General features: G+C 46.8%; 4 protein-coding genes across 5 annotated transcripts; 2 read left to right on the forward strand and 2 right to left on the reverse strand.

Moving 5' to 3' along the window:
* The first annotated feature begins 326 nt into the window (after positions 1 to 326).
* On the forward strand, positions 327 to 4,013 carry LOC138224993 (natterin-3-like). Its single transcript, XM_069183433.1, has 3 exons — positions 327 to 393; positions 792 to 906; positions 2,615 to 4,013. The coding sequence occupies exons 2-3, from the start codon at positions 792 to 794 to the stop codon at positions 3,706 to 3,708; spliced, it is 1,209 nt and encodes a 402-aa protein (XP_069039534.1). The 5' UTR covers positions 327 to 393; the 3' UTR covers positions 3,709 to 4,013.
* Positions 4,014 to 4,514: 501 nt separating this feature from the next.
* On the reverse strand, positions 4,515 to 11,583 carry LOC138224994 (uncharacterized). Of its 2 annotated transcripts, XM_069183436.1 has the most exons (4): positions 11,442 to 11,583; positions 7,252 to 7,351; positions 6,657 to 6,769; positions 4,515 to 6,104 (listed from the first exon to the last, which is right to left on the reverse strand). In XM_069183436.1, exons 3-4 carry the CDS (start codon positions 6,679 to 6,681, stop codon positions 5,281 to 5,283), a joined length of 849 nt encoding a protein of 282 aa, XP_069039537.1. In that variant the 5' UTR covers positions 6,682 to 6,769; positions 7,252 to 7,351; positions 11,442 to 11,583; the 3' UTR covers positions 4,515 to 5,280. The 2 variants fall into 2 exon arrangements, with proteins under 2 accessions (XP_069039537.1, XP_069039536.1); XM_069183435.1 differs by lacking the exon at positions 7,252 to 7,351.
* An 824-nt stretch (positions 11,584 to 12,407) lies between these two features.
* ptrh1 (peptidyl-tRNA hydrolase 1 homolog) lies at positions 12,408 to 15,874 on the forward strand. Its single transcript, XM_069183199.1, has 5 exons — positions 12,408 to 12,638; positions 13,718 to 13,937; positions 14,093 to 14,192; positions 14,788 to 14,833; positions 15,278 to 15,874. The coding sequence occupies exons 1-5, from the start codon at positions 12,456 to 12,458 to the stop codon at positions 15,497 to 15,499; spliced, it is 771 nt and encodes a 256-aa protein (XP_069039300.1). The 5' UTR covers positions 12,408 to 12,455; the 3' UTR covers positions 15,500 to 15,874.
* A 237-nt stretch (positions 15,875 to 16,111) lies between these two features.
* On the reverse strand, positions 16,112 to 23,865 carry cfap157 (cilia and flagella associated protein 157). The gene is made up of 9 exons (XM_069183198.1): positions 23,468 to 23,865; positions 21,976 to 22,247; positions 21,335 to 21,488; positions 20,559 to 20,826; positions 19,281 to 19,411; positions 18,784 to 18,934; positions 17,564 to 17,739; positions 17,204 to 17,384; positions 16,112 to 16,394 (listed from the first exon to the last, which is right to left on the reverse strand). Exons 1-9 carry the CDS (start codon positions 23,626 to 23,628, stop codon positions 16,293 to 16,295), a joined length of 1,596 nt encoding a protein of 531 aa, XP_069039299.1. The 5' UTR covers positions 23,629 to 23,865; the 3' UTR covers positions 16,112 to 16,292.
* Between the last annotated feature and the right edge of the window lie 530 nt (positions 23,866 to 24,395).

Consider the following 24,395-nt stretch of genomic DNA (forward strand, 5'->3'; position numbering starts at 1 on the left):
TTTCTTACAAAGGTGCTAATAGGATTCCTACAAGCCTACTGGATGTGTTGCTTCCAGACTCATATTAACAAATCTCATCAAGTTCACAACTGCCTCCTAAAAAGTGGCTTCACCATTTGTCCATCTTTAAACGCGATTGATAAAAAGGAACAGAAATAAGATAGAAGCACTTCAACTACCAAGTTTTTTTTTTTTCCCACATGAAATGTATGAATGTACAGTATTTTCCCCACAGGTCCTGTCACTCCTGTGCTGCCAGGTGAGGTTGTGCTGTCAGGGTCTGACTTCCAGCCTTGAACCCAGCTGCCAGTATTTATGAGGGGCGTAATCAAGCGAGGTTTATAAGACCCGAGCGGCGAAGAAATCTTTGCACTTGAGCAGGAGCTGGGAAAGGTAAAAAATAAAAAGATCTTTACGGTTCTCGGGAATTATTGCTCTGGGGGGGGGCTTTCTTCTGTTAAATGAGCTGTGGTTCAATAAGCAGAATATGATTTTAAAATGTATTTTAAAACTCCCTGAAGATTTCTTCTTTATCTGCGGAACATCGTACGAATTAAAAAAGTGCGGACAGCTCTGTCGCCGTCATGCTCATTCGGGATGTCCACTTGGTGCTTTTATAGGGTGTAGATTGAAGCTAGTGTATCACCTCATACTAACGGTAATATAATATATGTTCCGGCGAAAAGACGAAGAAGGAAAAGCAAGCCGGGGTTTTAGCGGCGTTTTCAGAAAAGGAAAGGGTGGATGACTGTCCACAGTACGGTACAAAACCCTCTTACTCTCTGTTGCAGATGAGGCCAGCTACGGTAGCGCTTTTAGCGGTGATCCACCTCGCTTTACCTCGCACTCATTCAACGCCCCTTACGGCCAACAAGCTGGAAACAAACGCTGGGAGAAGAGATCGCGGTAAGCAATGTTCCTATACATTCCCAGGCTCTTTAAAAGTGGTTTGTCCTTAGTAATCACCTAATACTAACCGGCGTTTGAATACTAACACGTAATGTACTTATTATTTCATCTGTTGGGCACAATAATAAAACGCACCACCATAAGCATACAGTATGCGCTGCATCTCCCCCAACGGGGTTCAGATAACGAATAACAGCAGAAACCAAACGTTTCTCGGGCGGCAGGAAGGGGATCTGTGAAGCGGCGCGCTGTGTCATGCAGGGTCTTTTGCCCTCTAGTGGTACTTACCATGGGTTACATTAATAATAATAATTACACTTACATGGCGCTTTTCTGGACACTCCACTCAAAGCGCTTTACAGGTACTGGGGAATCCCACTACCACCACCAGTGTGCAGCCCCACCTGGATGATGCGCCAGAACGCTCCCCACACACCAGCTCTCAGTGGGGAGGAGAGTAGAGTAATGAAGCCAATTAGTAATTTTTAATTCTTTTAGGTAAAGACTAACATTAATGCCGTTAAAAGAGTAAAAGTTGGTTTTCCAAATGAATTGTAATCCATAGGTAGTAATAATAATTCCTTACACTTATAAATTTCCTGGACACTCCAATCGAAGTGCTTTACATTTAACGGGGATCCCCTCCACCACCAGTGTGCAGCCCCACCTGAATGATGCGCCAGTCCGCTCCCCACACACCAGCTCTCAGTGGGGAGGAGAGCAGAGTGATGGAGCCAGTTCAGAGAGGGGGATTATTAGGAGGCCATGATTGGTGAGGGCTAATGGGAAATCTGGCTAGGACAACACCCCTACTCTTTTCGGGAAACGTCCTGGGATTTTTAACGACCACAGAGAGTCAGGACCTCGGTTTTACATGGCATCCAAATGACGACGCCTTTTCACAGTATAGTGTCCCCACTGCTATACCAGGGCATTAGGACCCACACAGACCGCAGGGTGGGCGCCCCCCACTGGCCCCACTATCACCTCTTCCAGCAGCAAATTTAGCTTTCCCAGGAGGTCTCCCATCCAGGTATTGACCAGGCCCACACCTGCTGAGCTTCAGTGGAGCTGCCAGTAGTGAGTTGCAGGGTGAAATGGCTGCATCTAGATTGCAATCTCTAGATTGGAAAGGGATACAAACAGCTGTGAATCAACACCCAGTAATCCCAGAATCCTTGATGCACGGGGGGAAGGTACACCAGTCCATCAAAAGGACACGCAAACACACTGGAATAATTCAGAGACACAGACTAGGCTGTCCGTTCTGCAAAACACTTTGAATTTCAGACCCGCTCCGTTTAAGCGTCAAGTCGATTTATTTTGGCAGCCCGTGATTTCCGATTCCCTCGGTTTGCAGCGTGTCCGCGTGACCGACGCGGTTCCGCCTGGTCTCTTGCCCTCCGCTGCTGCACCCCGCAGGTTCATCCCCCAACACCTAGGATGCGAACCCGGGTCTCTGGCGTGACGCCACAGGGAGCCAGCCGAGTGAGCTAAAGGAGAGCTCCCCCCAGCCCTGGCGGCTGAGGTCCCTGCGACGCGCAGGGAGGGCGAAGACGTCGCTGTGCCCAAACGAGCTCCGCTACACCAGCGGAGAGATCGGGAACTAATACCTCATCTGTATTTCTAGGTTCTCCTTCTTAGTCATCCCCAGTGACCCCTCGAGTGGGGTTGGGAGTTAACAGGCACCTTTTCCCTTTCTCAGAGCCCCTGCTGAAGCCTCATCTGGCAGATGTCGTTCCCCCGCTGGCCCCAAGCGCTGCGTCAGAGCAGCCGGAACCCCCCGCCGGGATCGTGCCCCAGGAGGGGGAGAAGTCCGTGTCGATCTTTGGAGACAACGTCAGCCTGAAGTGGGTCAGCTGGAACGGTTCCCTCCCTAATGGGGCGGTGGGCATCTGGAACGGCTACGCGTCACGCCTGGACTACGTCTGCAAATTCAACTGCGAGGCCGGCTTCTACAACGCCAACAAGGGCCCTTACTGTTTTTATCCCTATGCCGATAAGGAATACTCTGCCTCCAAGTTTGAGGTTTTGGTAAACGAGGACAATTTCGAGTTTCTGGAGTGGAAGGAGGGATCCTACGGATCGGTCCCTCCCACCGCCGTCCGGACCTGCGCCAGGGCCGGGATCTACGTCGGGAAAAACAAGTACGGCTTAGGAAAGGTCGTCCCCCAGCACGAAGCCTTCTTCCTGCCCTGGGAAGGGTACGAGTACTGGTACAAGCGCTACCAGGTCCTCGCCATCAACACCGACGCCTACAGCCAGCACATCTCCCACGTGGAGTACGGCGTCGACCAGATCGCGTTGTTCCACCACCCGCCCGAGACTCTGCAGTTTTCCAGGGTCACGAACAACGAGTGCCACAGCGTGCAGAAGACCGTCCTGCTGGAGAAGACCAGCACCATCGAGAAAAGCTGGGATATCGGGCGAGCGACCAGGAACGGCACCCAGTCGAGCCTCACTTCCAAAATCCCCATCATCAGTGGCAATGGGGTGGACTTCACCAAGGAGCAGACCATCCAGTTCGCCGAAGGCACCACGCTCGTCGAGTCGGTCAGCCACGCCATCTCCGTCGCGCTCGACGTGCCTCCCAACTTCTCCTGCGCCGTCCGGATGGAAGGGAGGAAAACGACGGCGGACATTCCCTTCAAGGCGCGGCTGAGCCGAACGTACCACACCGGAGAAACCCAGTGGACGTCCATCACCGGGGTGTATGATGGCGTCAAAATCGGGGAGATCAACGCCGTGGTAGACCGCTGCCAGCCCATCGCCGACGCTGCCCCCTGCCCACAAGCGTAGACCTCACGGAGGCCCAACACCAGGTCTCCGAAGTCGGAAGCCGAGAGGTTTTGAGGGCGAGGACATCCACACGTCAAACATATCAGCCTTAATAAAACAGGTTGCTTGCAAAATACCATAGATAGCTGCTGAATTTTCCCCATAATAAATAATGCTAATCAAAACATTGGAATACATTCCGTAAATAATAATGCTATTCCAAACCAAATTTGTTTTGCATCTTTACTGTGCATTGCTCACCTCTGTTTGAGCTTGAAACTGGAATTCATGTTTTTTGCCGCAATAAAGACCATCGCCAACTTACAGTGCGACGTTGGTTTTGTGAAAAGCGCAGCGTCTCCGGGGGTTGTCCTAACTTTCATGCGTGTTCAGTGCCCAAAGTCTGAGAACGTGATACTGTATCTGGTTGAATTCTAATCAACGATTCCATCCACTCACTTGGTATGGAAACAACATGGAACAAATACTAGTAAAACTATTTTACAGCACAAAATTCTTATTTAAATATGATTTAAACACTTGAAATACAAAGCATAGAAGCAGTCAATCTATAGGCTGTTGTGCAACAAATCAAACAGCAGACCGTGCTTATGTGCAGATGCATAGTCCCAGTACTCCAAGCCCATTCTTGATCCTATGAAGATTTGACATAAGGCATATTCTAAGATAATCATGCATCTCTCTTCAGCTGGGTTGTTCTGGTATAAGAGAAAATTATGGGCTGCTTACCTCTTTCACTGGTGATCAGTCAATGATACGACGTCTATGCTGCCTTCACATGCTGAATACTTTCAACAAAAGCCAAATTACAAACTGCATGTTTATTCATTAGGTACGAATGTTAATACAAATTATGATGAATAACCTGCCTGTTCAGTTAAGGTCTGTTTTGTATCCCCCCCGCACCAAGAACTAGAGAATTCTTTTCTGCTCCTTTTCTCTCACCCTGCCAGTGAGAAATGCACTTGGCAATTTCATGTATAACACAAATCTGCACATGTGGTTTCCAGGGCATCAATCCATCAAAAACCGCTGAGTCCAATGCAGGGTCACGGTGAACCAGAGCCTACACTGGCAAGCAAGGCAGGGCACGTCCCGATGTGATGCCAGGTCTTCACAGGGCACTCATACACAGTGTATCTTTATGGACTGTTCTGTCTCTCACTGCCATAAGCGATACCCAGAAGAGACCAAATCACTTCGGATCTCATACCCCACCCTGACCTGACTTACTTCCCTAGTAGCTGTAGTGACTGCATCATCTTAGCCTGCTGTAGACACCAGTAACGTGAAGATTAGAGGGAGGGTAAATGCATCAGAGTGTCCTCTGATCCCCAGCTCAACCTCTTTGAATGCAGAATTTCATCGACCACCTTTGTTGGGAGAAGAGCAACAGAAAGTGGAATGATGGATAAGAAATACTGGGGTAAGTCCACCCCCCCTTAAAAAAAAATTACCTTCATCACATTTTATGTATATAACAAGGTTCGTTAAAAAAAAATCTATAAAAATAAAACCTAGAAGATCTCCTTCAAAAGCACCTGCCATTTTCTGCATACTTCCTGCGCACACCTAGCAATAAAATAGGCTGTCGGGAAATCCTTCTGGTTCCACAATCAAGACAGTCTTGTCCGTTCTGAGACCTCCAGCACTGCCCGGCGCTGTGTGGTTGAGGGTTTGCAGAAACTCTTCTACCGCAGAGACCCCGGCTTCTAAGAGCTGGTTCTGTTCTTGAGCACTGTAACTCTCGGGAAGGATGACAACTGTGGTTACCAAGGCAACAGCCTTTCCCTCTCCTTCCCGCCTTAACTCCACCATGACCCCTCCTACTCCATTCATGGTCTCCACGACGACCGTAAACGCGGCGCCCCATTGGGTGGGCAAGACCTGTTGACCCGCAGGCAGGTATCCGAGGCGCAGAGTTTTGGTGGGCGCCCCACAGCCGCCCAGTGCAGACAGGAGGCTCCTGGTGAAGAGGAGCAGAGTGTTCTGGGATTCCCGGCCGCCCAGCAGGACCAAGGCGTGGCTCAGAGGCCTTTCCCGGGTGGCTAGGCCCAAGCCGTGCCACAGAGCCTCCCGCTGGCCTGGGAACAGCAAGCGCAGGCGAGCCAGGCGCCCGTCGGAGGAGGAGGCCAGGCGCGGGGGCCTGGGCACAGCAGGCGGGTGTGGGGAAGGGAGCGAGCCAGGGTCCGAAAAGATGAACACGCACGAGACCACAGAGAAGATGAGCAGGAGTAGGGCAGCCAGGCACACCGAGGGCAGGAAGTCCGATTCCTGCTGGCTGGGGAGCTGAGCTCTCCCGTCGTTCCTCTCTCCTGAGCCGGGCGTCTCTTTGGGAATGTCGCTCTGGACACCTGCTACCCTGCTCGCAGGGGTGACACACTGCTTGCCCAGACCTGTCAAGGAGTCAAAATACACTATTTCCAGATAAACCTACTGACGCTCAATATTAAGATAAGATCACTTTATTGGCCGTATACAATTTCTTGCATTAGGAATTTGTCTTTTCGCAGACCCCAGCCTGCTCTCCATGAGACACACAGACAGGGAGAGAAGCTGGGGGTCAGAGCTCAGGGTCAGCCATTTACACAGCGCCCCTGGAGCAGCTAGGGTGAAGAGCCTTGCTCAGGGGCCCAACGGAGTAGGATTCCTCTGCCGGCTGCGGAATATGAACCACCAACCTCCCAGCCACAGGCGCAGATCCTGAGCCACAGAGCCACCACTCCGCTCAATATTAACCGTCTTTAAAGCACTTTATTTCAACATAACACAGGTTGGTATACACAAAAGTGTGGTTGGATCACTGACTGTGTTTACATAACAATTACAACGGAGATCGACAAAAACAAAATCGACACCTGAGGATTGAAAACTCTTAAGGTTGCTGCTGCTACCGACGGTATCAGAGAGTAGCTACAAATGCCGGAGAGGTCTGCGCAGAAACATACCAGCTGCATTGGAATTCACTGCCATCTATGCAGGAGCCTCTGTGGACACAGCAAATCCTTGAGAATTTCCAATTCCCCCAGCCTGTGTCCCGGAACCTTTCGGACAGAATTTTCTGGAAGGGGCAAAAAAAAATAATAATGAAGGTAATAAACAGAAAGATTGCCAAATGACCCAGATTTCCGGTTTCAGGTCTACACATCCATGTACAGTATTTTCCCCAATAACAAACCGGCACAATGCAATACCAGTGAAAGCTGGCGCCTAACCCTGCAGTTCAAGAGAGGATATAGGCAACAGACAGATTACAGATTACCATTCTAATCTCTCCGTCTGTGTTCTCAAAGACAGTTTTCCGAACTCATACATCAGAAAGACTACAGAAACCAAAATTATCCTGCAGCTAGGATCACACCTTCCCCCTTCTTTTAACGACAGACTACTTTTCTTCTTCATTTCTCCATTCATTGGAAGTTTCATTTCACACCTCTCTGCACACATTCTGACTTCACACCTCTTGATTGGCCTCTCTTTCTGTCCCCTGCTCCCGCCTCTCACTCCTCCTCTCTCCCAGCCTTTGTTCTCCCACTACTTTACCTTTGCCTACTGCCTTGTCTTTCTCACACCTGAAGAAGGCTCCATGGCCGAAATGTTGCATTTTCTTTCTTCTTTTTTTCAGCAGGGAATAAACCTATAACTTGTTCCCAGACAGAATACTAGTCATCATTGAGCACGCATGCACAGACACACAGACAACACAAGGCCACTTTTTGAAGAAAATTCATTTTGACAGTAGGTCTCAGGACTGTAGGAGAAAATCAGATTTTTCACCCTTCCACAAACCCAAATGTATGAGCCTAAAACAATCAAAGCTGTTGAAAGAAACTTTGGGAAAGAATGGACTTGAGTGGAACAAATTGTCTTAAAACTTTTGATCGGACTCAGATTTCGAATATGTTTACGAAGGGCAGCATTATACACCAAAGGAGCCCAGAGTCTCTTAAAAAAAGTTAGGAGTTAACTATCACTCATCCTAAGGTTCCCTTGGGACCCCAAATCCAGCACTTCGCGTAAAAATGTCTAAGGAGTGTGGAAATGCTAACCCTAACCCTAGCTAGGGCTTTAACAGAGCAATCCTGCAATCTGTCTCTGAAGAGTTCCAAGCATCAGATTTAAAAACAATGTTCCTCAAACTAAACAAAATGAGTCCAAAACAATCCAAACCGTTAAAAAAGGTCTGGGAAACTGATAGACAAAATTTCACCTTGAGAGAACCCACACAGACATAGGGAGCTCACGCAAATCCAGAGCTGTGGAGCAGAAACTGCGTCTGCCATGTCATCACACCGCCCACACCGAAATCTAATAGAGTCAATGTGATGGTCCTGGAAAATGTTAAATTATGTCATGCCATTTGCCAAACCGCTTCATACCGTACGGCGTCGCAGGAAGCCGGAGCCTACCCGGCAAGCAACGAGCCCAAGGCAGGGTACACCCTGGACAGGACGCCAGTCCATCATACATGGGGACAATTTGGAGGTCATGGTAAAGGCTAAGGGGGGAAATTTGGCCTGGACACCGGGATAACTCCCTATTCTTATTGAGAAATGCCTGGGATCTTTAATGACCACAGAGAGTCAGGACCTTGGTTTAACTTCTCACCCGAAAGACAGGGCACACTACAGTATAGTGTCCCCACCACTATACTGGGGCATTAGGACCCACACAGGCCGCCCCCTACTGGTCCCACTAACACCTCTTCCAGCAGCAACCATAGCTTTCCCAGGAGGTCTCCCATCCAGTTACTGGCCAGCCTCAACCCTGCAGAGCTCCAGTGGGCAGCCAGTTGAGAGCTGCAGGGTGATATACCTGCTGGCAGCGGTAAAGCAATCAAGTAAAAATAAAACTAATCAAAGCTTATCATAGAGGCTCCAAGACAGAAAGATGTGCGCGATCAGAAAGGTTCCTGGTGCATAATTTCTGTTTGGCGAGTTAGACTTACAGTATATGTCACTATCAATGCAAGCCAATATTAGCATGGAATACAGGTTAGGGCAGCTTGGACTCCTGACTCTAGGGATGTGGGTTCGAATCTCAGGTGCAGACACTGCTACTGTATCTCCACGTCAAATGTTTTACTTGCATTGCACTGGTACGCAACCAGGCGTGCAAAGGGGTACCAAATTTTTAATTTTAAATCGTTGCTTCGTTTTCGATCAGCAAAACAGTCAAGTCAATTAATAATGAGATCACTTCAGCTTTGTAGGAGCTGTCTTAACAGCCACCTGTCTCAAACCCGTCTCTCTCGGTGCGTGACAAACAGATCGCCCACAACTTTACCCACATGGTAACAGAACACCAAAGGAAAACAGATCTGCTGACAGGACTTTGTTCTTCTACAGTGTCAGAGTGCTGGGGAGGGCCGTGAAATCAGTTCGCAGAAAATAAGGCAGCGGACGACAAGGGCAGGTTTCGTGTCACCTGCTCTATTATGGAGAGGAAGCCAAACAATCACCCATCTCTCAGACAACAGAACCGGGCAACTCCACAACAGACGGGGTCATCTTACATAAAGGAAAGACCTGTGCAGGCAACCAGGGCTAAAGAAAAGGTACAGCAGATGGAGTCAAGGGATCTCCCAGGTAAACAAGGGAAAAGGGCACGAGAGAAAGATTGATCAGAAAGAGGAGCAAGAGCCTGTGTCGATCTTTGGCCGGTGCTTTGGTGAATAAACACAACTACTATGAGGTGTCAGTCTTCTGATTTTTCCGAATTTGCATGTGGCGCACCCGATAACAAACAGCACGACATTCAAAACAAAGACACAGTATATCGGCACCGTGCTGTGAGCGAACACGCAGAACTGTTCTCGAGCGACCGTGAAACATGTTCAAGGCTCAGCAGCACTTCAGAAAGACAGATCTCTCTATCCCATGAGCTGCTTCAGGCTTTTTCCCCCCACAAATCATATTACCAATTTATTTAGTTCTTCGTTTATCCAAAACGACGAGTTTGCTTGAACATGTTATGCCACCTGACCCAACAATTCTGTGACAAGTAAGTACTGCATGTGGTAAACATTAATTATACTGTGATATCGCTAGCTGTAGTACAGATGGATTCATTAACTCCACTTAAGGGCTATACAGTTCTCAAAGGAGACAGTACAACATTTTCTTAATTTTTCTCAAGCTTTAAAACACAAAAAGAGAATGAAGTCAAACGCTTAATAAAACGTTTGCTTTCAGGTGTGGGGAAAAATCATAATTACTTTTGCTTTGAACCACCAAATTGTTTTAAAAATGTATTCTTGACACATCCTTGCAGAATGACACCAAATTATAGACCAAGGGGGTCACCAGTCCTGCGCTTGTAGAGATACAGTTAAATTGATAGATTGTCACTAAGTCTTCAGTTCCTATGGAACTGGAATAATTTAACTGTAATTGGTTAAGCAGGTGATTTAATAAGAAATTTGGAGATCATCCTTCCATCCATCCATCCATTTTCTAACTGCTGTATTCATTACAGGGTTTCAGGGGAACTGGAGTATATCCCAGCAAGCAACGGGCACAAGGCAGGATACACCCTGGACTGGATGCCAAACCATCACAAGGCAGACACACAAAAACAAAAAAACAACATGTATACATTCACACCAGGTGAACTTATCCCCGAACACAGATGGATAGATGGATAGATGTATACTTTATTGATCCCGTGAGGGAAATTGCAGTGCAACAGCAGCTTAACACAGCAACAGTGTAACGAATGATACAACAACAACAACAACAATAATAATAATAATAATAATACAATACAACCAGTACAGTGAGAAGTGCACTAAGAAGAGAACACACAAAGAACAAACCAGAACAGTACACAAAAAAGTCACATTGCACAATATAAATATAAATGTATTGCACAGGTCCCTGGCATATATTGCACAAAAACGGTTGTAAACGGGAAAAAGAAAAAGAACAGATGTAGCAGTTTACTGTTCAGGCCAGAAACAGGTCACTGTCAGTGTTGCCTCTGTCCAGACACACAGTGGATGCGTTGTACAGTCTCATGGCAGAAGGCAAGAATGACCTCCTGTAGCGCTCCCTGTCGCACCGTGGATGGATCAGTCTATTGCTGAACGTGCTCAGTTAAACTGCCAGTATATCTGGACTGCAGGAGTTAACCAGAAGCACCCAGTGGAGAGACACAAACACAGGGAGAACATACAAATTCCACACAGATAGTACCCCCTGGTGTGGAATTTAACCCAGGGCTCCAGCACTGCGAGACAGCAGTGCTAATCACTGTGTCACCATGCTGCCACATGTAGTGATTATTCGGGGAAAAAATGCCCTGAAGGACTAAAGTTACCTAACAAATGACTTGTTTAATTGGCCAATAACTTGATCTAAGTGTCTAATCTTTTAAAACCTGGAAAACATTCTCCAGAATTCAAGATCCCTGTTGCAGATCACTTGGTACTTTCCAGACTACATTTTTACAGATTATTTAAGGAGACAGTTATTCACACACCAACCAGCATCCTACTGGAAATAAACGCGTTGTAGAGATGCCCGTTATCTAAGTTTACTTGTAAAGGCAGCCCCAGACCACGTACACACCACTTGCGTGCTTGCAATGTGAAACTTTGGGTCTGTGCTACATTCCTCACTTCCTCAACAGAAAAGTGCATCACAACCAGACAATTGTGAGGAAAGCCTACAGAGAAGGAAAAGTAAAAGCACCACCACAAACCACCTAGTAAACAACATTTTAATACTTACAGGAGTAAATTCTATTTGCTTGGGCAACACAGGTACTGATATTCTGTCTGTTGTATGACAGACACTTCCAGTTTGTATCACTTACTGGTTGTAAGTAGGATTGGAAGACTCAAGGCAGCAAAACCTTACAACCCTCAACAGGACTCAGATGCTATGCTTGGCTGGCTAGCCTGACAGGGAAGTTTTGTCAGGTAAAAAACAATCACCACAGGTGTGTCTTGCCCAACCAGATAGAGCCAAAGGAATGTACCAGCCCCACCAGGTCCTAATGCCCCTGTATTCATGTGGTTTGTCTGACCACAGTTTCTCAGTCCTAGTTGTACAGAACCCCACACCTGCTGGTGTTTAGATGAGATCTTGATTTAAATAATAAAGAAATTGCCTAGTTAGAAGCCCAACCTCATCTCAGTGACTGGAACTTTTACGTCTCTTGAGTTAAAATGCATGAGTTAAAATATAAATGGCCATTAGGAGCTGAAAACAATCAGGGAGTTCAAATTAAATGTATCGTTGTGCGTATTAAAAGTTCAAATATTTGGTGGAGTGTTCGAGTGGAACAATAAACAGCCCTTGAGTTCAATAAGTCCACTTGATATTGTTTCACAGTAGAATCCGTCCCTTTGACTTACAAAACAAAAAAGGCAAACCAGGACTGATGCTACTGAAAGTAAAAACAGTTGTAAATTATATTAAAGGATTTGTTTCTGAATCATTTCTCTTCTCTTTTCTATTCTGCTTCATCTGATCATACCTCATATTTTCGCCATATAACCATGTGCCCTTTGTATTTACTTTTTTTGCAGTGTCATCATACAGTACCTAACTCCTGTTTTGCTTGTATAATTATACAAGCATCTGGAAATACAAGATTCCAGGTTTTCTCTCTAAATCTTAAAACCGTATTTTCACAACCCTGTACCAGTCATCGCGTCGCTTGTTAAAGACGTCATAATCATGCGACAGAATTCGATGTAGGTTAGAGGTACAGTAGTATGAGTAATTCGGATCATTCACATGTTCGTTACTCATAAATTGCAGCGTCTGTTGCAATTTTTATTTAAGACGGTTTACCTTATCCTTTCACTCAGCATGAGGCGTTGGATAACAAGGTTTATGAACTTGGTTTTACTGTATAAACCTTTTTCACAGAGACTGAGTAGGGACTTGTCTCTGAATCCTAAAATGCGCCGCAGACTGGTGAGATCAAAGAACATTTTTTACTATTCTGATATTTGTAGATATCTCGTATTTTTTTTTTGTAAACACGAGCTGTAGTCCGCAATCCCCACTAGGTTAAGCAGCACAACGAAAAAGGATGGACGGTGAAGCTGTAGTGTCATCTGAACATAGGCTGTAAAATGTGTCTCTAATTTACCGTTTAAATACTCTTCGTTAAATACTTTTTGATGTTGAATAGTATAAACGAAACTAAATGTTAGTATTGTATAGAACATCCAATTCTAAATGGGACCTTTGGCGTATCCAGATGCTACTAATAAATAGCTGTCGAACGGTAACAGGAGATGTCATTTTCCAGGACATTTACAACTGCAGGAAGCCTATGGTGTGTTCCGTATTGGAATGCGATAGATATTTATCAAACCACCTCCTCTGACAAGTGGGCTTTCAATAATTGTGTTCCTCCGACTCGTACTTTCGATAATCAAAAAACACGTGAAGATCCTTCACTAAAACACTGGCGTTACATTTGAAGATTAAGAACCCGACGAGACTGGTGCCATCATAAACCCTAATTCGGGCTTCGTGCAGAGCCAAAGGGCAAAAACTCACACCACAGAAAGATATGAATGGGACCGTTTCTCGGGAGTGTTGCTCTGAGCTGATTGACTGGCTGTGGTATGGGTGCTCATCCTATAGATCTTAACAAGGCGCACAACAATTTCTTGGAAATTGCAAACTCCTGAGATAAGTTACAGATGAGAGGAGGAAGAGGGTCTCTGACACCCACTTCTTGAAGGATTCCCTGAGTGTCAGCTTAAGGAGCTGGGGGGGGTTAATTTGCTCCAGCCTCCTACAATCCTTTGTGTAAAGTAGTGCCCCCTGCCCTCCATCTTGTGCGCACTCCCCCCTTTTCCACTTGTGCATTTTAGTCTGTGTTTGACTGTCGATCCTGAAAAACTCCTTTGGGTTCATGACCTTTTTTAGGATTTTGTGTCACGTTACTGCCACACCTGTCTTGCAGTTGTCTGCTGTGTTACGGGCTCAGGCGGATAACTTCTCTGCTAAGAATGGCTGGCATCTGATTTTTTTTGCAGCTGGTGGGTCTGGGCAACCCTGGCATGGGTGGCACCCGGCACAGTGTGGGCATGGAGGTGCTGGCAGCTCTGGCCAGCAGGCTGGGGGTGGCCGAGCGCTGGAAGGGTGACAGGCAGGTGTCTGGAGAGGTGATCCTGTCCGAGCTTGGGCAGACCCAGCTGGTGCTGCTCAGACCCAAACTCCTCATGAACATCAATGGCGTCAGTGTGGCCAAGGCAGGTGAGTTAAAGGAGCCTGCAGCAACAGGAGGATAAATGCTGCTTGGAAACATATTCCCTTGTAGTTTGTGTCTTTTTAAACACTGTCATGCTCAATTTAAATGAAAATATTAAGAGCGTTGTAACGCTCTGATCTGATCTGATCTCTGTGTTCAGCGGCCAAGTTTCAGATCCAGCCCGAAGATGTTTTTCTAATACACGACGAACTGGACAAGCCCCTGGGGAAATTTGCAATGAAACACGGGGGCAGCGCTAGGTAAGAGCTATTCATAACACTGTTCCTGCTTTGTGGTAGACTGCGAATATTCCACAATGTGTTAGCAGCAGCCATATCACCCTGCAGCTCACCGCTGGCAGCCCCACTGGAGCTCAGCAGGTGTGAGCCTGGCCAGTACCTGGATGGGAGACCTCCTGGGAAAGCTAAGATTGCTGCTTGAAGAGGTGTAAGTGGGGCTCAGTAGGGGTCTGTGTGGTTACTAATGCCCCAGTATAGTGATGGGGACACTGTCCTGTAAAAAAAGGCGCCATCCTTCAGATGAGACATAAAACTGAGGTCCTGACTCTCTGTGGTCATTAAAAATCCCAGGGCATTTCTCGAAAAAAGAGTAGGGGTGTTACTCCAGTATCCTGACCAATTTCCTCCCTGGCCTTCACCAATCATGGCCTCCTAATAATCCCCATCTCTGAACTGGCTCCATCACTCTGCTCTGCTCCCCACCAAGAGCTGGTGTGTACTGGCGCATCATCCAGGTGGGGCTGCACACTGGTGGCGGTAGTGGGATCCCCACTACTGTAAAGTATTTTGAGTGGAGTGTCCGGATCAGCAGCGTTTTTTTTTTTTCGATTTGCAGGGGTCACAACGGCGTGCGTTCTTGCATCGAGTGTCTGAAAACTGATGTAAGTAGACGAGCATTTCAGATCCAGCCCAGACGTTTCACAGAGGCTTATGATCACATATGTGCATAAACATCTTTTTAACAGAATGCATAGGTAGTGTACAATAAACAAAACCACATTACTGTCTTTTTAAATGAGTATGGTTCATGGTAAAAATAGTATCCTACATCCAGAGGGCAGTGAGCAAGCTGTGCTAAAGTAGGATCTAATAAAGAAAATGACTTAATTACCATTTAAGGTGAGGGAGTTAATTCTACACTAAACACAAAAATAAAGAATATGATACAGAAATTGATGTTTGCTTCCCCAAATTAGAAGGATTTGAATTCATACTCTGATACGTCTCTCTTACAAGAGCTAAAGCATAACGACAGCAGATCTTTATCAAACAATGTCTTCACTGTGGATGCAATGACCCTCTAAGTACCGGTGTTTGCTTTTGAGGTGATGCCCCGGCTGAGAATTGGTATTGGCCGGCCTGTGGGCAAGCTGTCTGTGGAGTGCCACGTCTTGGGAAGGTTTTCCAAGGAGGAACGGGAAATACTGAGGGTGGTGCAGGAACAGAGCGTGGACCTTCTCCTGAGACACCTCACAGAGCACAGAACAGACACACAGCTGCAGCTCAAAACTCCACCACAAGGGGGCAGTGTCGCAGAGAAAACCTGAACTGCAAAACCCATGGTGGAGATGCTGGTGGGCCTGGATATAGTGCCATAAGGCTGCAAGGAATGTTGCAAGCAGAAATCGAGCAAAAGAAAACATACTGACTCAGTAGTACAGAAAAAGCAATTGAAGACTCTGGTCTCATTGTGCACAGAAGAAGACAGTCCTGATGAAGAACAGTTAGAGAAAAGAGTATAATGATACTACTGTTCTGATCATAATGATCTGTGGCTTTGCAATTGCAACAATCCTACCTCCTTATAGTTGTGATGAGGCCTTCTGTTGTTAAAGTATTGCAATACTATGATTATTTTTATATCTGATTGTATCTGAAAAATTGAAACAATACAAAATGACCATAAATGAGAAAAAGCAGAATGAACCAAGAAAGACTTCTGGGGGGGGGGGGGGACTTAGTGAGAAAATTTAAGAGGCAGGGTACAATAAAAACATCTAAAGCTGTTTTACAAAGTCATCTGAACCCAGGAAGCTCAAACTTTGTCATCTTATTTCGGCCTGACTCACTCGTCTTCCGAGATTAACAAAACTATAATATGTTAAGTATAAATGCCTTCTTAGGTTAAAGTTGGAGAAATATTCAAAAATATTCTTTGCTTCCATATCTTTTTTTTATTCATTATTTATAACCTTTCACAGTGTTTAAATCTTCAATGCTATACAGCGGGCTAACGTTGCGAGGCAACACTTAAATACCTGGGCACTACAGCTGGGGCTGTGAAAGGGGTTTCAGTAGTACTGGATCACAGGAAGGAAGGGAAAGGCGGCAGAGCTCCAGTCATTTAGCCCTGAGGAGGGGAGGTAGCAAGCTGGTTTCAGGGAGGAGGACTGCGGCACCCCCTGCTGCTGCAACTGCTGGTTTCTCTGGAGCAGCTGTGTCCTGAGATGGAGAGAGTATAAAACAGATAGATACTTTATTAATCCCCTAACTGCATTGCAATAAATTGCATTGCAACAGCACCAGCAGCCAGGCACAATGAACCAAGCACAGTACAACGTAATAATACAATAATACAACACAAGAAATACAATTATAAATGGAGTGCAAAGAATTGCACACAATACAAAAGAAACCAGAATAGACAGTGCACAAAGACAACAGTACCGAGGTACTCAGAGGTACTCGGTTCTTTCAAAGAGGAACTTGATTAACAGAAAAGCCCTTTTTATTAAAGAAACTCCATTTTGCTTTCGATATCCATTTATCCCATTCTCTTGAAGGAGTTTATGGCATCGGTACTGCTTTAGTATTTGTTTTAATGGGTTGCAGTCCTGTTGCGTTCGTCGCAGATGTCAAAGACCCCGATTAGATTGCGTGTCCTCATCGTTACACCAGGAGTTCGCCTGTACGGGCTGGAAAACCTCCCCACATCTTGTTCCAGGCCGAAACGTGCAACTTTTAATGAACAATTTAATGAATTCCGTTCCTGAATGTTGTATTAAGGAATTTACGTGTACCACCCTGCCAAGATCCGCCTTCTCCGCTGGCTCAATGCAATTCCGTGCAGGAAACGTGTTCAACCGCAGTCCTGTCATCCTGGTTTACTTGAATAAGTGGCTGGCCTAACCCTCCTGAGCACGGTTTTTACATGCTGTGCTTCGGAGCTCAGTTTTAATTCTCATCAGCAGCCAGAAACGAAATCGTCCTGATTGCCCACTGTGGGGCCTCACGCAGAATCTCGTGGTTACCTCTGTGGGCTGGCCAGGAGGCCGTCTCTGCAGGTTGAACCGGGTGCTGCTGGATAGCGGCCCTACTTTGGACAAGGCAGTGTTGAGGGTTTGCTTGGGCCGGGGCACCAGCCCCAGATCCCCTATCCTGTAGTGGGGCAGGAGTTTCGGCGCCTTGAGCAAGGGAGAGAGAATCCCAGCCCTGCAGAAGAGAAGACATTCACTTTATTATTCTGACCCTCGTAAATGAAAAGGCTACTCTTGAAACACACTGTGTTTCCACACCAGTGACGTGACTCACTGTCATATGTTTCTCCTCCAACCGTAATGATCTTTATGGAGACGGTGCCCCTTTTGCATCGGAGATGGTACAGTACGTACCTCTCGGGGCCGGTTTTGTATTCGCGGAAGCAGGCCGCGTCCTTTCTGAACTCCTGCAGGGTGGGACCTATCCCCAGCAGGGCGGCGCTATCCAGCAGGGTTAAGAGCTTCTGCATCATCTGACTTCGGCGCACGAGGGCGGCGAGCTCTGCATCTGCCTCCTTGCTGGGCGCCTCCTGTAAGCCAAGAGCATTTATCAACCCCAGCTTTCACAGGGAACTTTTGATCCCTCCATACTGATTTATAATGTCCCTAACAGTGTTAAAGGGGCACTACTGTTTTGTCACAGCACAGTGTGTTGGCCATCATTCAACAGTGGCAGGCTTGGGACTTGACAACCTGTTCAAATCAAGTGATTTCCTAGCAAGGCTAATTTTACTTGCCTCCCTTGGAAGCTGATTTACAAGTAAGAGGATAGAGTCAGTGGTTCTCAAACTGTGGTACGCGTACCACTGTACCCGGAGTGCCCTCAGGTGGTACGCCAGATGACCCTGGAAATTTGTTGTGTGCACTGAGAAATTGGGACTGAAAAATATAATAATTAAACTTGTACGTTTTTCATCTGTAATTCACTTAATTGGTTTCAGAAAGCTTGAGAAGGGTTTACATAATTTCTGTTTTAATAAAATTAGTTTATGTGTCAAAAATGCAGCCTACGTACTTAGCTACGTCAGTACAGCGCGCACGAATACTTGAGTGTTCATACTCCTCTGGAGCTTTCAGAGACACAGTTTAATGCCACATCTGCCGACAGAACGATCAAAAATGAATACTTCGCAAAAACCAAGCATTATGTCAGGGCTGAAAGGAATAGACGCCAAGAGTACCAACGCCAGCTCTGATAGATCACGCACACCCGTTGAGAACGAAGAGGATTATACATCAGCCACCGACACTAGCTCTGCTGCTGAACCTGACACAGACAGCCCTGCTAGTGTTGGGAAGCGTTGGAAAACAGCTATAAGGTGGTAGGATCCAAATGATCTGTGTGAGCATGTGCACGTGTGCACTCATGTTGGTCATTGAGATTGTCTGTGGTTCAGTTGAGAAGATGACTTGTAGGTGGTACTTGGATGCTTAGGTTTGATCAGAGGGGGTACTTGGTCCAAAAGGTTTGAGAACCAATGGGATAGAAAATTACTCTTTTAGTGTTATACCTGAATGACTTTCCAGAGAGTGCAGCTTTGCTCGTTGAATAAACAGATGCGTTCCTTCCTTACCGTTAAGGCCTCCTGGAGGGCATGGGCAGCCTCCTGGAGGATTCCCTGCAGCTGTGCCCTGATCTCCTTCTCACCCTCCAGCTGTCTGCCCAGCTCCTCGGCCTCGACCCTCTTCCTCTCCCTCTCCTCCCTCGCCAAGGCCAGCTCCTGTCTTCACAAACACAGTCCGGTGGTAGTCATCGGTAGGAATAAGACTAGGAGTCGGGCCCTTTCTCTAAAACCCCATTTACTGCATTTTGAAATCAAGTCATTATAATTGTCAGCATTTAAGCGGTAGTATTAACTAATAATTTGCAGAAAATCAATAGCCCAAAACATGAAGTGTTACTTAAAGGCAATACAATTCACTCCAGACCCCACCTAATGTCACCACGACACAAACATTTGCAATCATTAGAAATGCAATATGGAAGGAATCAAAAATGTTTCGCGATCCTTTAAAGCAATCCTTCTAGGGTTGAAATCCTCAAGCAGATTGCAAAAAGGATATCTGCTACCTCTGAGCTTCCACGTCTTGCTGAAGGGCCTTGTGGTCAGCCTGCAGTTGGAGGTACTCGTTATGGCTCTTGGCATATTCCTCCAGCTCAGCCTGCTGCTGTTTGCACTTCTCTGTCAGCATGAGCACCACCTGAGGCAGGCAGAGGGGGCATTACAGTAAGAAGACCAATCCGCAGTGTCTAGACTGGGGTCTCACGTCTTAGCCCTTGAGGGTCACATTCCAGCAGGATTTTTGTTTCTTCTAAGATTAGAAGAAAGACTTTGCTGAGCTGATATAGGCAGCATCCAGCTTTGGTCCTGGAAAGCCACTGTTTGCAGATTGTTTTAACTGAAACCACAGCAGGACCTGAAGAGCTGGGAGGAGTGGCTAAGTTTGCCCACTTGTGTCTACACTGAGCTGCTCTAAGCCATAAAGAGCCGTGTTAGAATGAAAACCCGCAGACGTCACAGGTCCAGAGTTGGACCACCCAGCGTGAACCTCTTCACGTCTTCAGCTGCAATCTGGGAGGGCCAATGTCTGCAGGTTTTCATTGTATCTGAGCTCCTCCTATCACATTTACATGTAGGACATTGCATTTACATATAGGAGTGAACCCACTCCAACTTGCTTCCAGAATTAGTGATTTAATTGGGATCCCAATCTTTCTTCAGTCCTTTAGATCCTGCGGGAGAGACCCAAGTGACCTTTGACCCTTCAGGCATGGAGTCATGCACCTCTGTCTTGAACGATCATGCAGGACTGTTGCTGCCAGTGATGTGATTTGGGTACCTGCTGTGGATGCTTTAAAGCTGAAGGGCAAGGGAAGCTCTTACGCAATAAACAGGTTGTCCTGTAAAAACTTCTGCAATAAACTCCTTCGATAAACACTTGACGGAAGCTCTGAAGATGCCTTGAAACTTGGTTGGAAAGACCGACTTCTATTTAAGCTTTTACACCTTTCCCAGGTATTCTACTACACCGATTTACAATTGCTGCCACACGCACAAAAACGACGGCCATGTTCCACAAAAGGTGGACTAATATCGGAGAAGATGTTACCTCTTGCATGAGAAATGCTGTCCAGATCAGCTTCTCAGTGCAACATTAATGCAACTAGAGCATTTCCCACTAATGTCTATATACATGTAACATACTCAATATTTAATTCTTTTTGGATATTCAGGGCCACAGTGGTTTAAGGTCAAGAAAGATGAGAGAGATGGAAAAGAAAGGAGCTGATCCACACTAGATGCAGCCAGCTGAAGCTCATCCCGAGGAGCTGTGCCGAAGGGGGCACCTTCTGATTGCTGAGACTCTTCCTGGCCAGCTCCTTCTGACCCAGCTCCAGTACGCCCAGCTCCTGCCTGCTCTGCCCCTGCTGCTCCCTCAAGGCCTGGTTCTCCTCCAGCAGCTCCAGGCTCTTGTCCGACAGCTTCCCCAGCTGGGCCGTCACCGACGCGTTTTCCCGGATCATCCTCTTCGTCGTCTCCGCCATCTGCCGGTCCGACACCCGCCGGAACTCGGCGGCCACGGCCGCCACCCGCACCAGCATCTCCTTCTTCAGCCTGCAGGGGGAGACGGTGAGCAACCCGACCATCAGCAAGGCTGGCGATGCAATGGAAACTGGTCACCAAGGACACACAGCTGACCTTTTTCATAGTAACAACACGTTTTATAAAAGATGATACACCATGATCCCGTGTTTCCACCACTGCTAGAAAATACGTAGCCAGAACAAGTATTTGCAAGATGGGAAATATGGTACTTTGTGTCATATATCCTGAATATTTTAAATGTTCCTGGAAACAACCGTTGAGTTTGTTTTAATTCATTTTACCATTAAGGATGGCATTTCAGGAAAACTAAAATAATAACACTGAGCTGACTGACTGTGACACGCAACGTGTGTTTTGCATTTACAGACATAGATAATAGACTTGGCTATCAAATACGAAACTTCACAGCCAGCTGCCGCCGATAACTAACTAACGAAGGCAACAGACTCCTGCCATCTGTTCAACAGCTGCAAGTAATCGAGGCCGAGGTGCAGCAAGAGAGTGGGATGTCGGAGACCTGTCATTGTCCAGCACTGCCTTCCTCTCCAAGTTGTAGATGACAGCCTGGTGCTCTTGCTTCTGTTTGGTCAGCTGCTCCTCCAGGCTGGCCAGATGCGCCATCAGCTCCTCTTTCTGCACCCTGAACTCCTCCAGAGAGGCCAGCTTCCCCGCTGCGGGTACAGTAGGGCTGAGGTCAGGCAGCATCTCGCACTGCACAGGTTCCATTCCATTGCAGGAATTTGACTCAACCCACAGCTAGGTAACCTGATTAACTTTATAGAAGGCTTTTCATCTCAAAGGATCCCAAAGCCATTTTTTGATTTGCTATTCACATATTTTGCATCATAGGAAGACACATACTCCACCCCCCATGTCAAAGAACAGGACAAGCACTCAGCTTGTGAAACAGACTCCTTTCTGACTGCATATAAGAGCTGGGAAACCCTCGCAGTTTGTCTGTTCTGTGGGGCAGACCCAGGGCACGTTGCTGTCATTATTGAGCTCAATAAAACCGAATCTGCACAAGACTGTGTCCTGCTCCTCTGATGAAGAAGCGCCCACAACACCATCAGAGAACAGAGACTGCTTAGCTTGTTACAGCCAGCAGGGGGAGACAGTGCAGCAAGATCTGTGAGCCCAGGGACCTCCCCCCCTCACCTAGCACCATGTTCTCGGAGGTCAGCTGGTCCTTGCTTTCCTGGAACTCGTGGCGCAGCTGGGCCAGCTGGGCCTCGAAGGAGTCCTTCTCCGCCTCCTTGGCCTGCTGCAACCCCAGGAGCCGGTCGGCGAGGTCGGCCAGCTCGTCGGCCCGCTGGTCCAGGGTGCGCTTCAGGAAGGACACGATCTCCCTCTTGTCCTTGGCGAGGCGCTCGTAGCGGGAGCCGAAGTCCTTCTCGCGCACCTCCAGCTCGTCACACTTGCGCTGATACCTGCGGGGACCGGAGTCAACAAGGAGGAAGACCGTCTTGGACTCCACATTCCCGGGCTGCAGTGCGAATGACACTGGTGCGCCTGGAGAAATTCAGGGATCAAGGGAAGGCCATCATCTTATCGTTAGGAGCTATATCACCCTGCAACTCATAACTGGCAGCCCCACTGGAGTTCAGCAGGTGGGAGCCTGGTCAGGACCTGGATGGGAGACCTCCTGGGAAAAACTAAGGTTGCTGCTGGAAGAGGTGTTAGTGGGATCAGTAGGGGGCGCTCACCCTGCGGTCTGTGTGGGTCCTAGTGCCCTAGTATACTGACAGGGACACTGTACTGTAAAAATGCGCCGTCTTTCAGATGAGACGTAAAACTGAGACCCTGACTCTCTGTGGTCAATAAAAAAAACCCAGGGTGTTTTCAAATTTCCCCCCGGCCTTTACCGGTCATGGCCTCCTAATAACCCCCGTCTCTGAACTGGCTCCATCACTCTGCTCTCCTCCCCACTGAGAGCTGGTGTGTGGGGAGCGGACCGGCGCATCATCCAGGTGGGGCTGCACATTGGTGGCGGTAGTGGGATTCCCCTTTACCTGTACAGTGCTTTGAGTGAAGTGTCCAGAAAAGCACGATAAGTGTAAGGAATTAATAATAATAGCATTATATACGATATATAATCAATATTGTATAACATGACAATATAGTAATATGTTCCAAGGTACACAGCAGCGATGTTAAACACAAAGGCTCGGTTAATGCACAAAATCTCAAATACAACTGTAAGTCCTTATCTGGACGTGTATATATATATATCTTATATGTTCTTATATACGCCAAAGAGTCTGGCCGGTCAAACTTTCGGGCTTGAAGCGATGGGATTGAAGTAGAGAGCGGCTCTCTAGCCCTTCTTCAGTGTCGGCTCCACTTTCAAACTGTTCCTTCGCTGCAGGGAAAGCCATGTCTAACCGTCTAGCCATTCGGACAACGTGCAGACGGTGGTTTACACCAACGAAAAACACAGAAGAAAACGAGATGTGTGGTATTCTAAATAATAAGCCCTGCACTATTGCTAAATCTGTTACCAGTATCCTTTATCACTGCCATATGCTTACGTTCAGCGTGCACAGTGATCTAATATCTGCTGAATACTCTGCTCATTTTCCAGCTTATCAGCCATTGTAGCTCTGCTGTTGTTGCTTCGGGAGATTTAAACAGCAAAGCGGTCGCTCACCTCTCCAGCCTGTCCTCCAGGTCCCGGATCTGCACCCGGTAAAACTCCTTACTGAGCTCCGACAGCGGCTCCTCCAGGCTCCCAGCTCCGGGACCGTGTCCATCCTTCTCCTTTTTACTTGCTTGCTCTCCGCTTTTCTTTCCCTTCTTCTTCGGGGGCATCGTGGTGGCGATTTAAAAGTTTCGGAAACTTTTTTTTCCCCTTCTCTTTACATGGAGAAGACCCAGCGAGCGCTTTGGATTTTAGGAAACCTGCCTCTCCTGTTGTTATGGATGACGTCAGGTACATAGCAACAAGCTTTCAAGTTGAGTGCCAGAGAGCCGCGTGTATTTAAAGAGACGGATATAGGAGAGTATGGCTCTCGTTTTTAACAGACATGTGGAAGCAAAGATTATCAGTTAGACTAAAATTATTATTTGTAAATGGAAATGACGTTGAGGGGCGTTCCACGAAACTTTTTCTTCAAGTGAAATGTTTTTTTCCCCACAATGCACCAAACTGTTTGCTATAAAAACTTAAACCATATCAGGTTCATTGCTCAAAAGCAATATTTCTTCTTCCTATTTTACATGCTGCATGTACTTAAAACAACGATCAACCGATATCGACAAAAACTACAGCTGACGTCGAATCAGGCATTGACCTCGCTGAACTAAACAATATCACGCTAATATTAAGACGATCAAATTCGAAAGTCTAAACAACAACTAAAATTCTTCAACAATTGTTGACGTTTCATCCCTTGAAAACGTTTGTCTTTGTAATAGGAACCACGCTGCTTCAATCATACATTTGGATTTAAAATTACTTCTATTTTATTATTATTCACACCTTACTGCTCAAACCCCTTGTGAAAGACCTGACGGTTTAGGGACAAGTTAGATAAATTGTGCCTCGACGGCCACAATGAAGTGTAACTATTGAGTAA

The sequence above is a fragment of the Lepisosteus oculatus genome, chromosome 24, assembly GCF_040954835.1.
Source record: "Lepisosteus oculatus isolate fLepOcu1 chromosome 24, fLepOcu1.hap2, whole genome shotgun sequence".
Taxonomy (NCBI): Eukaryota; Metazoa; Chordata; class Actinopteri; order Semionotiformes; family Lepisosteidae; genus Lepisosteus; species Lepisosteus oculatus.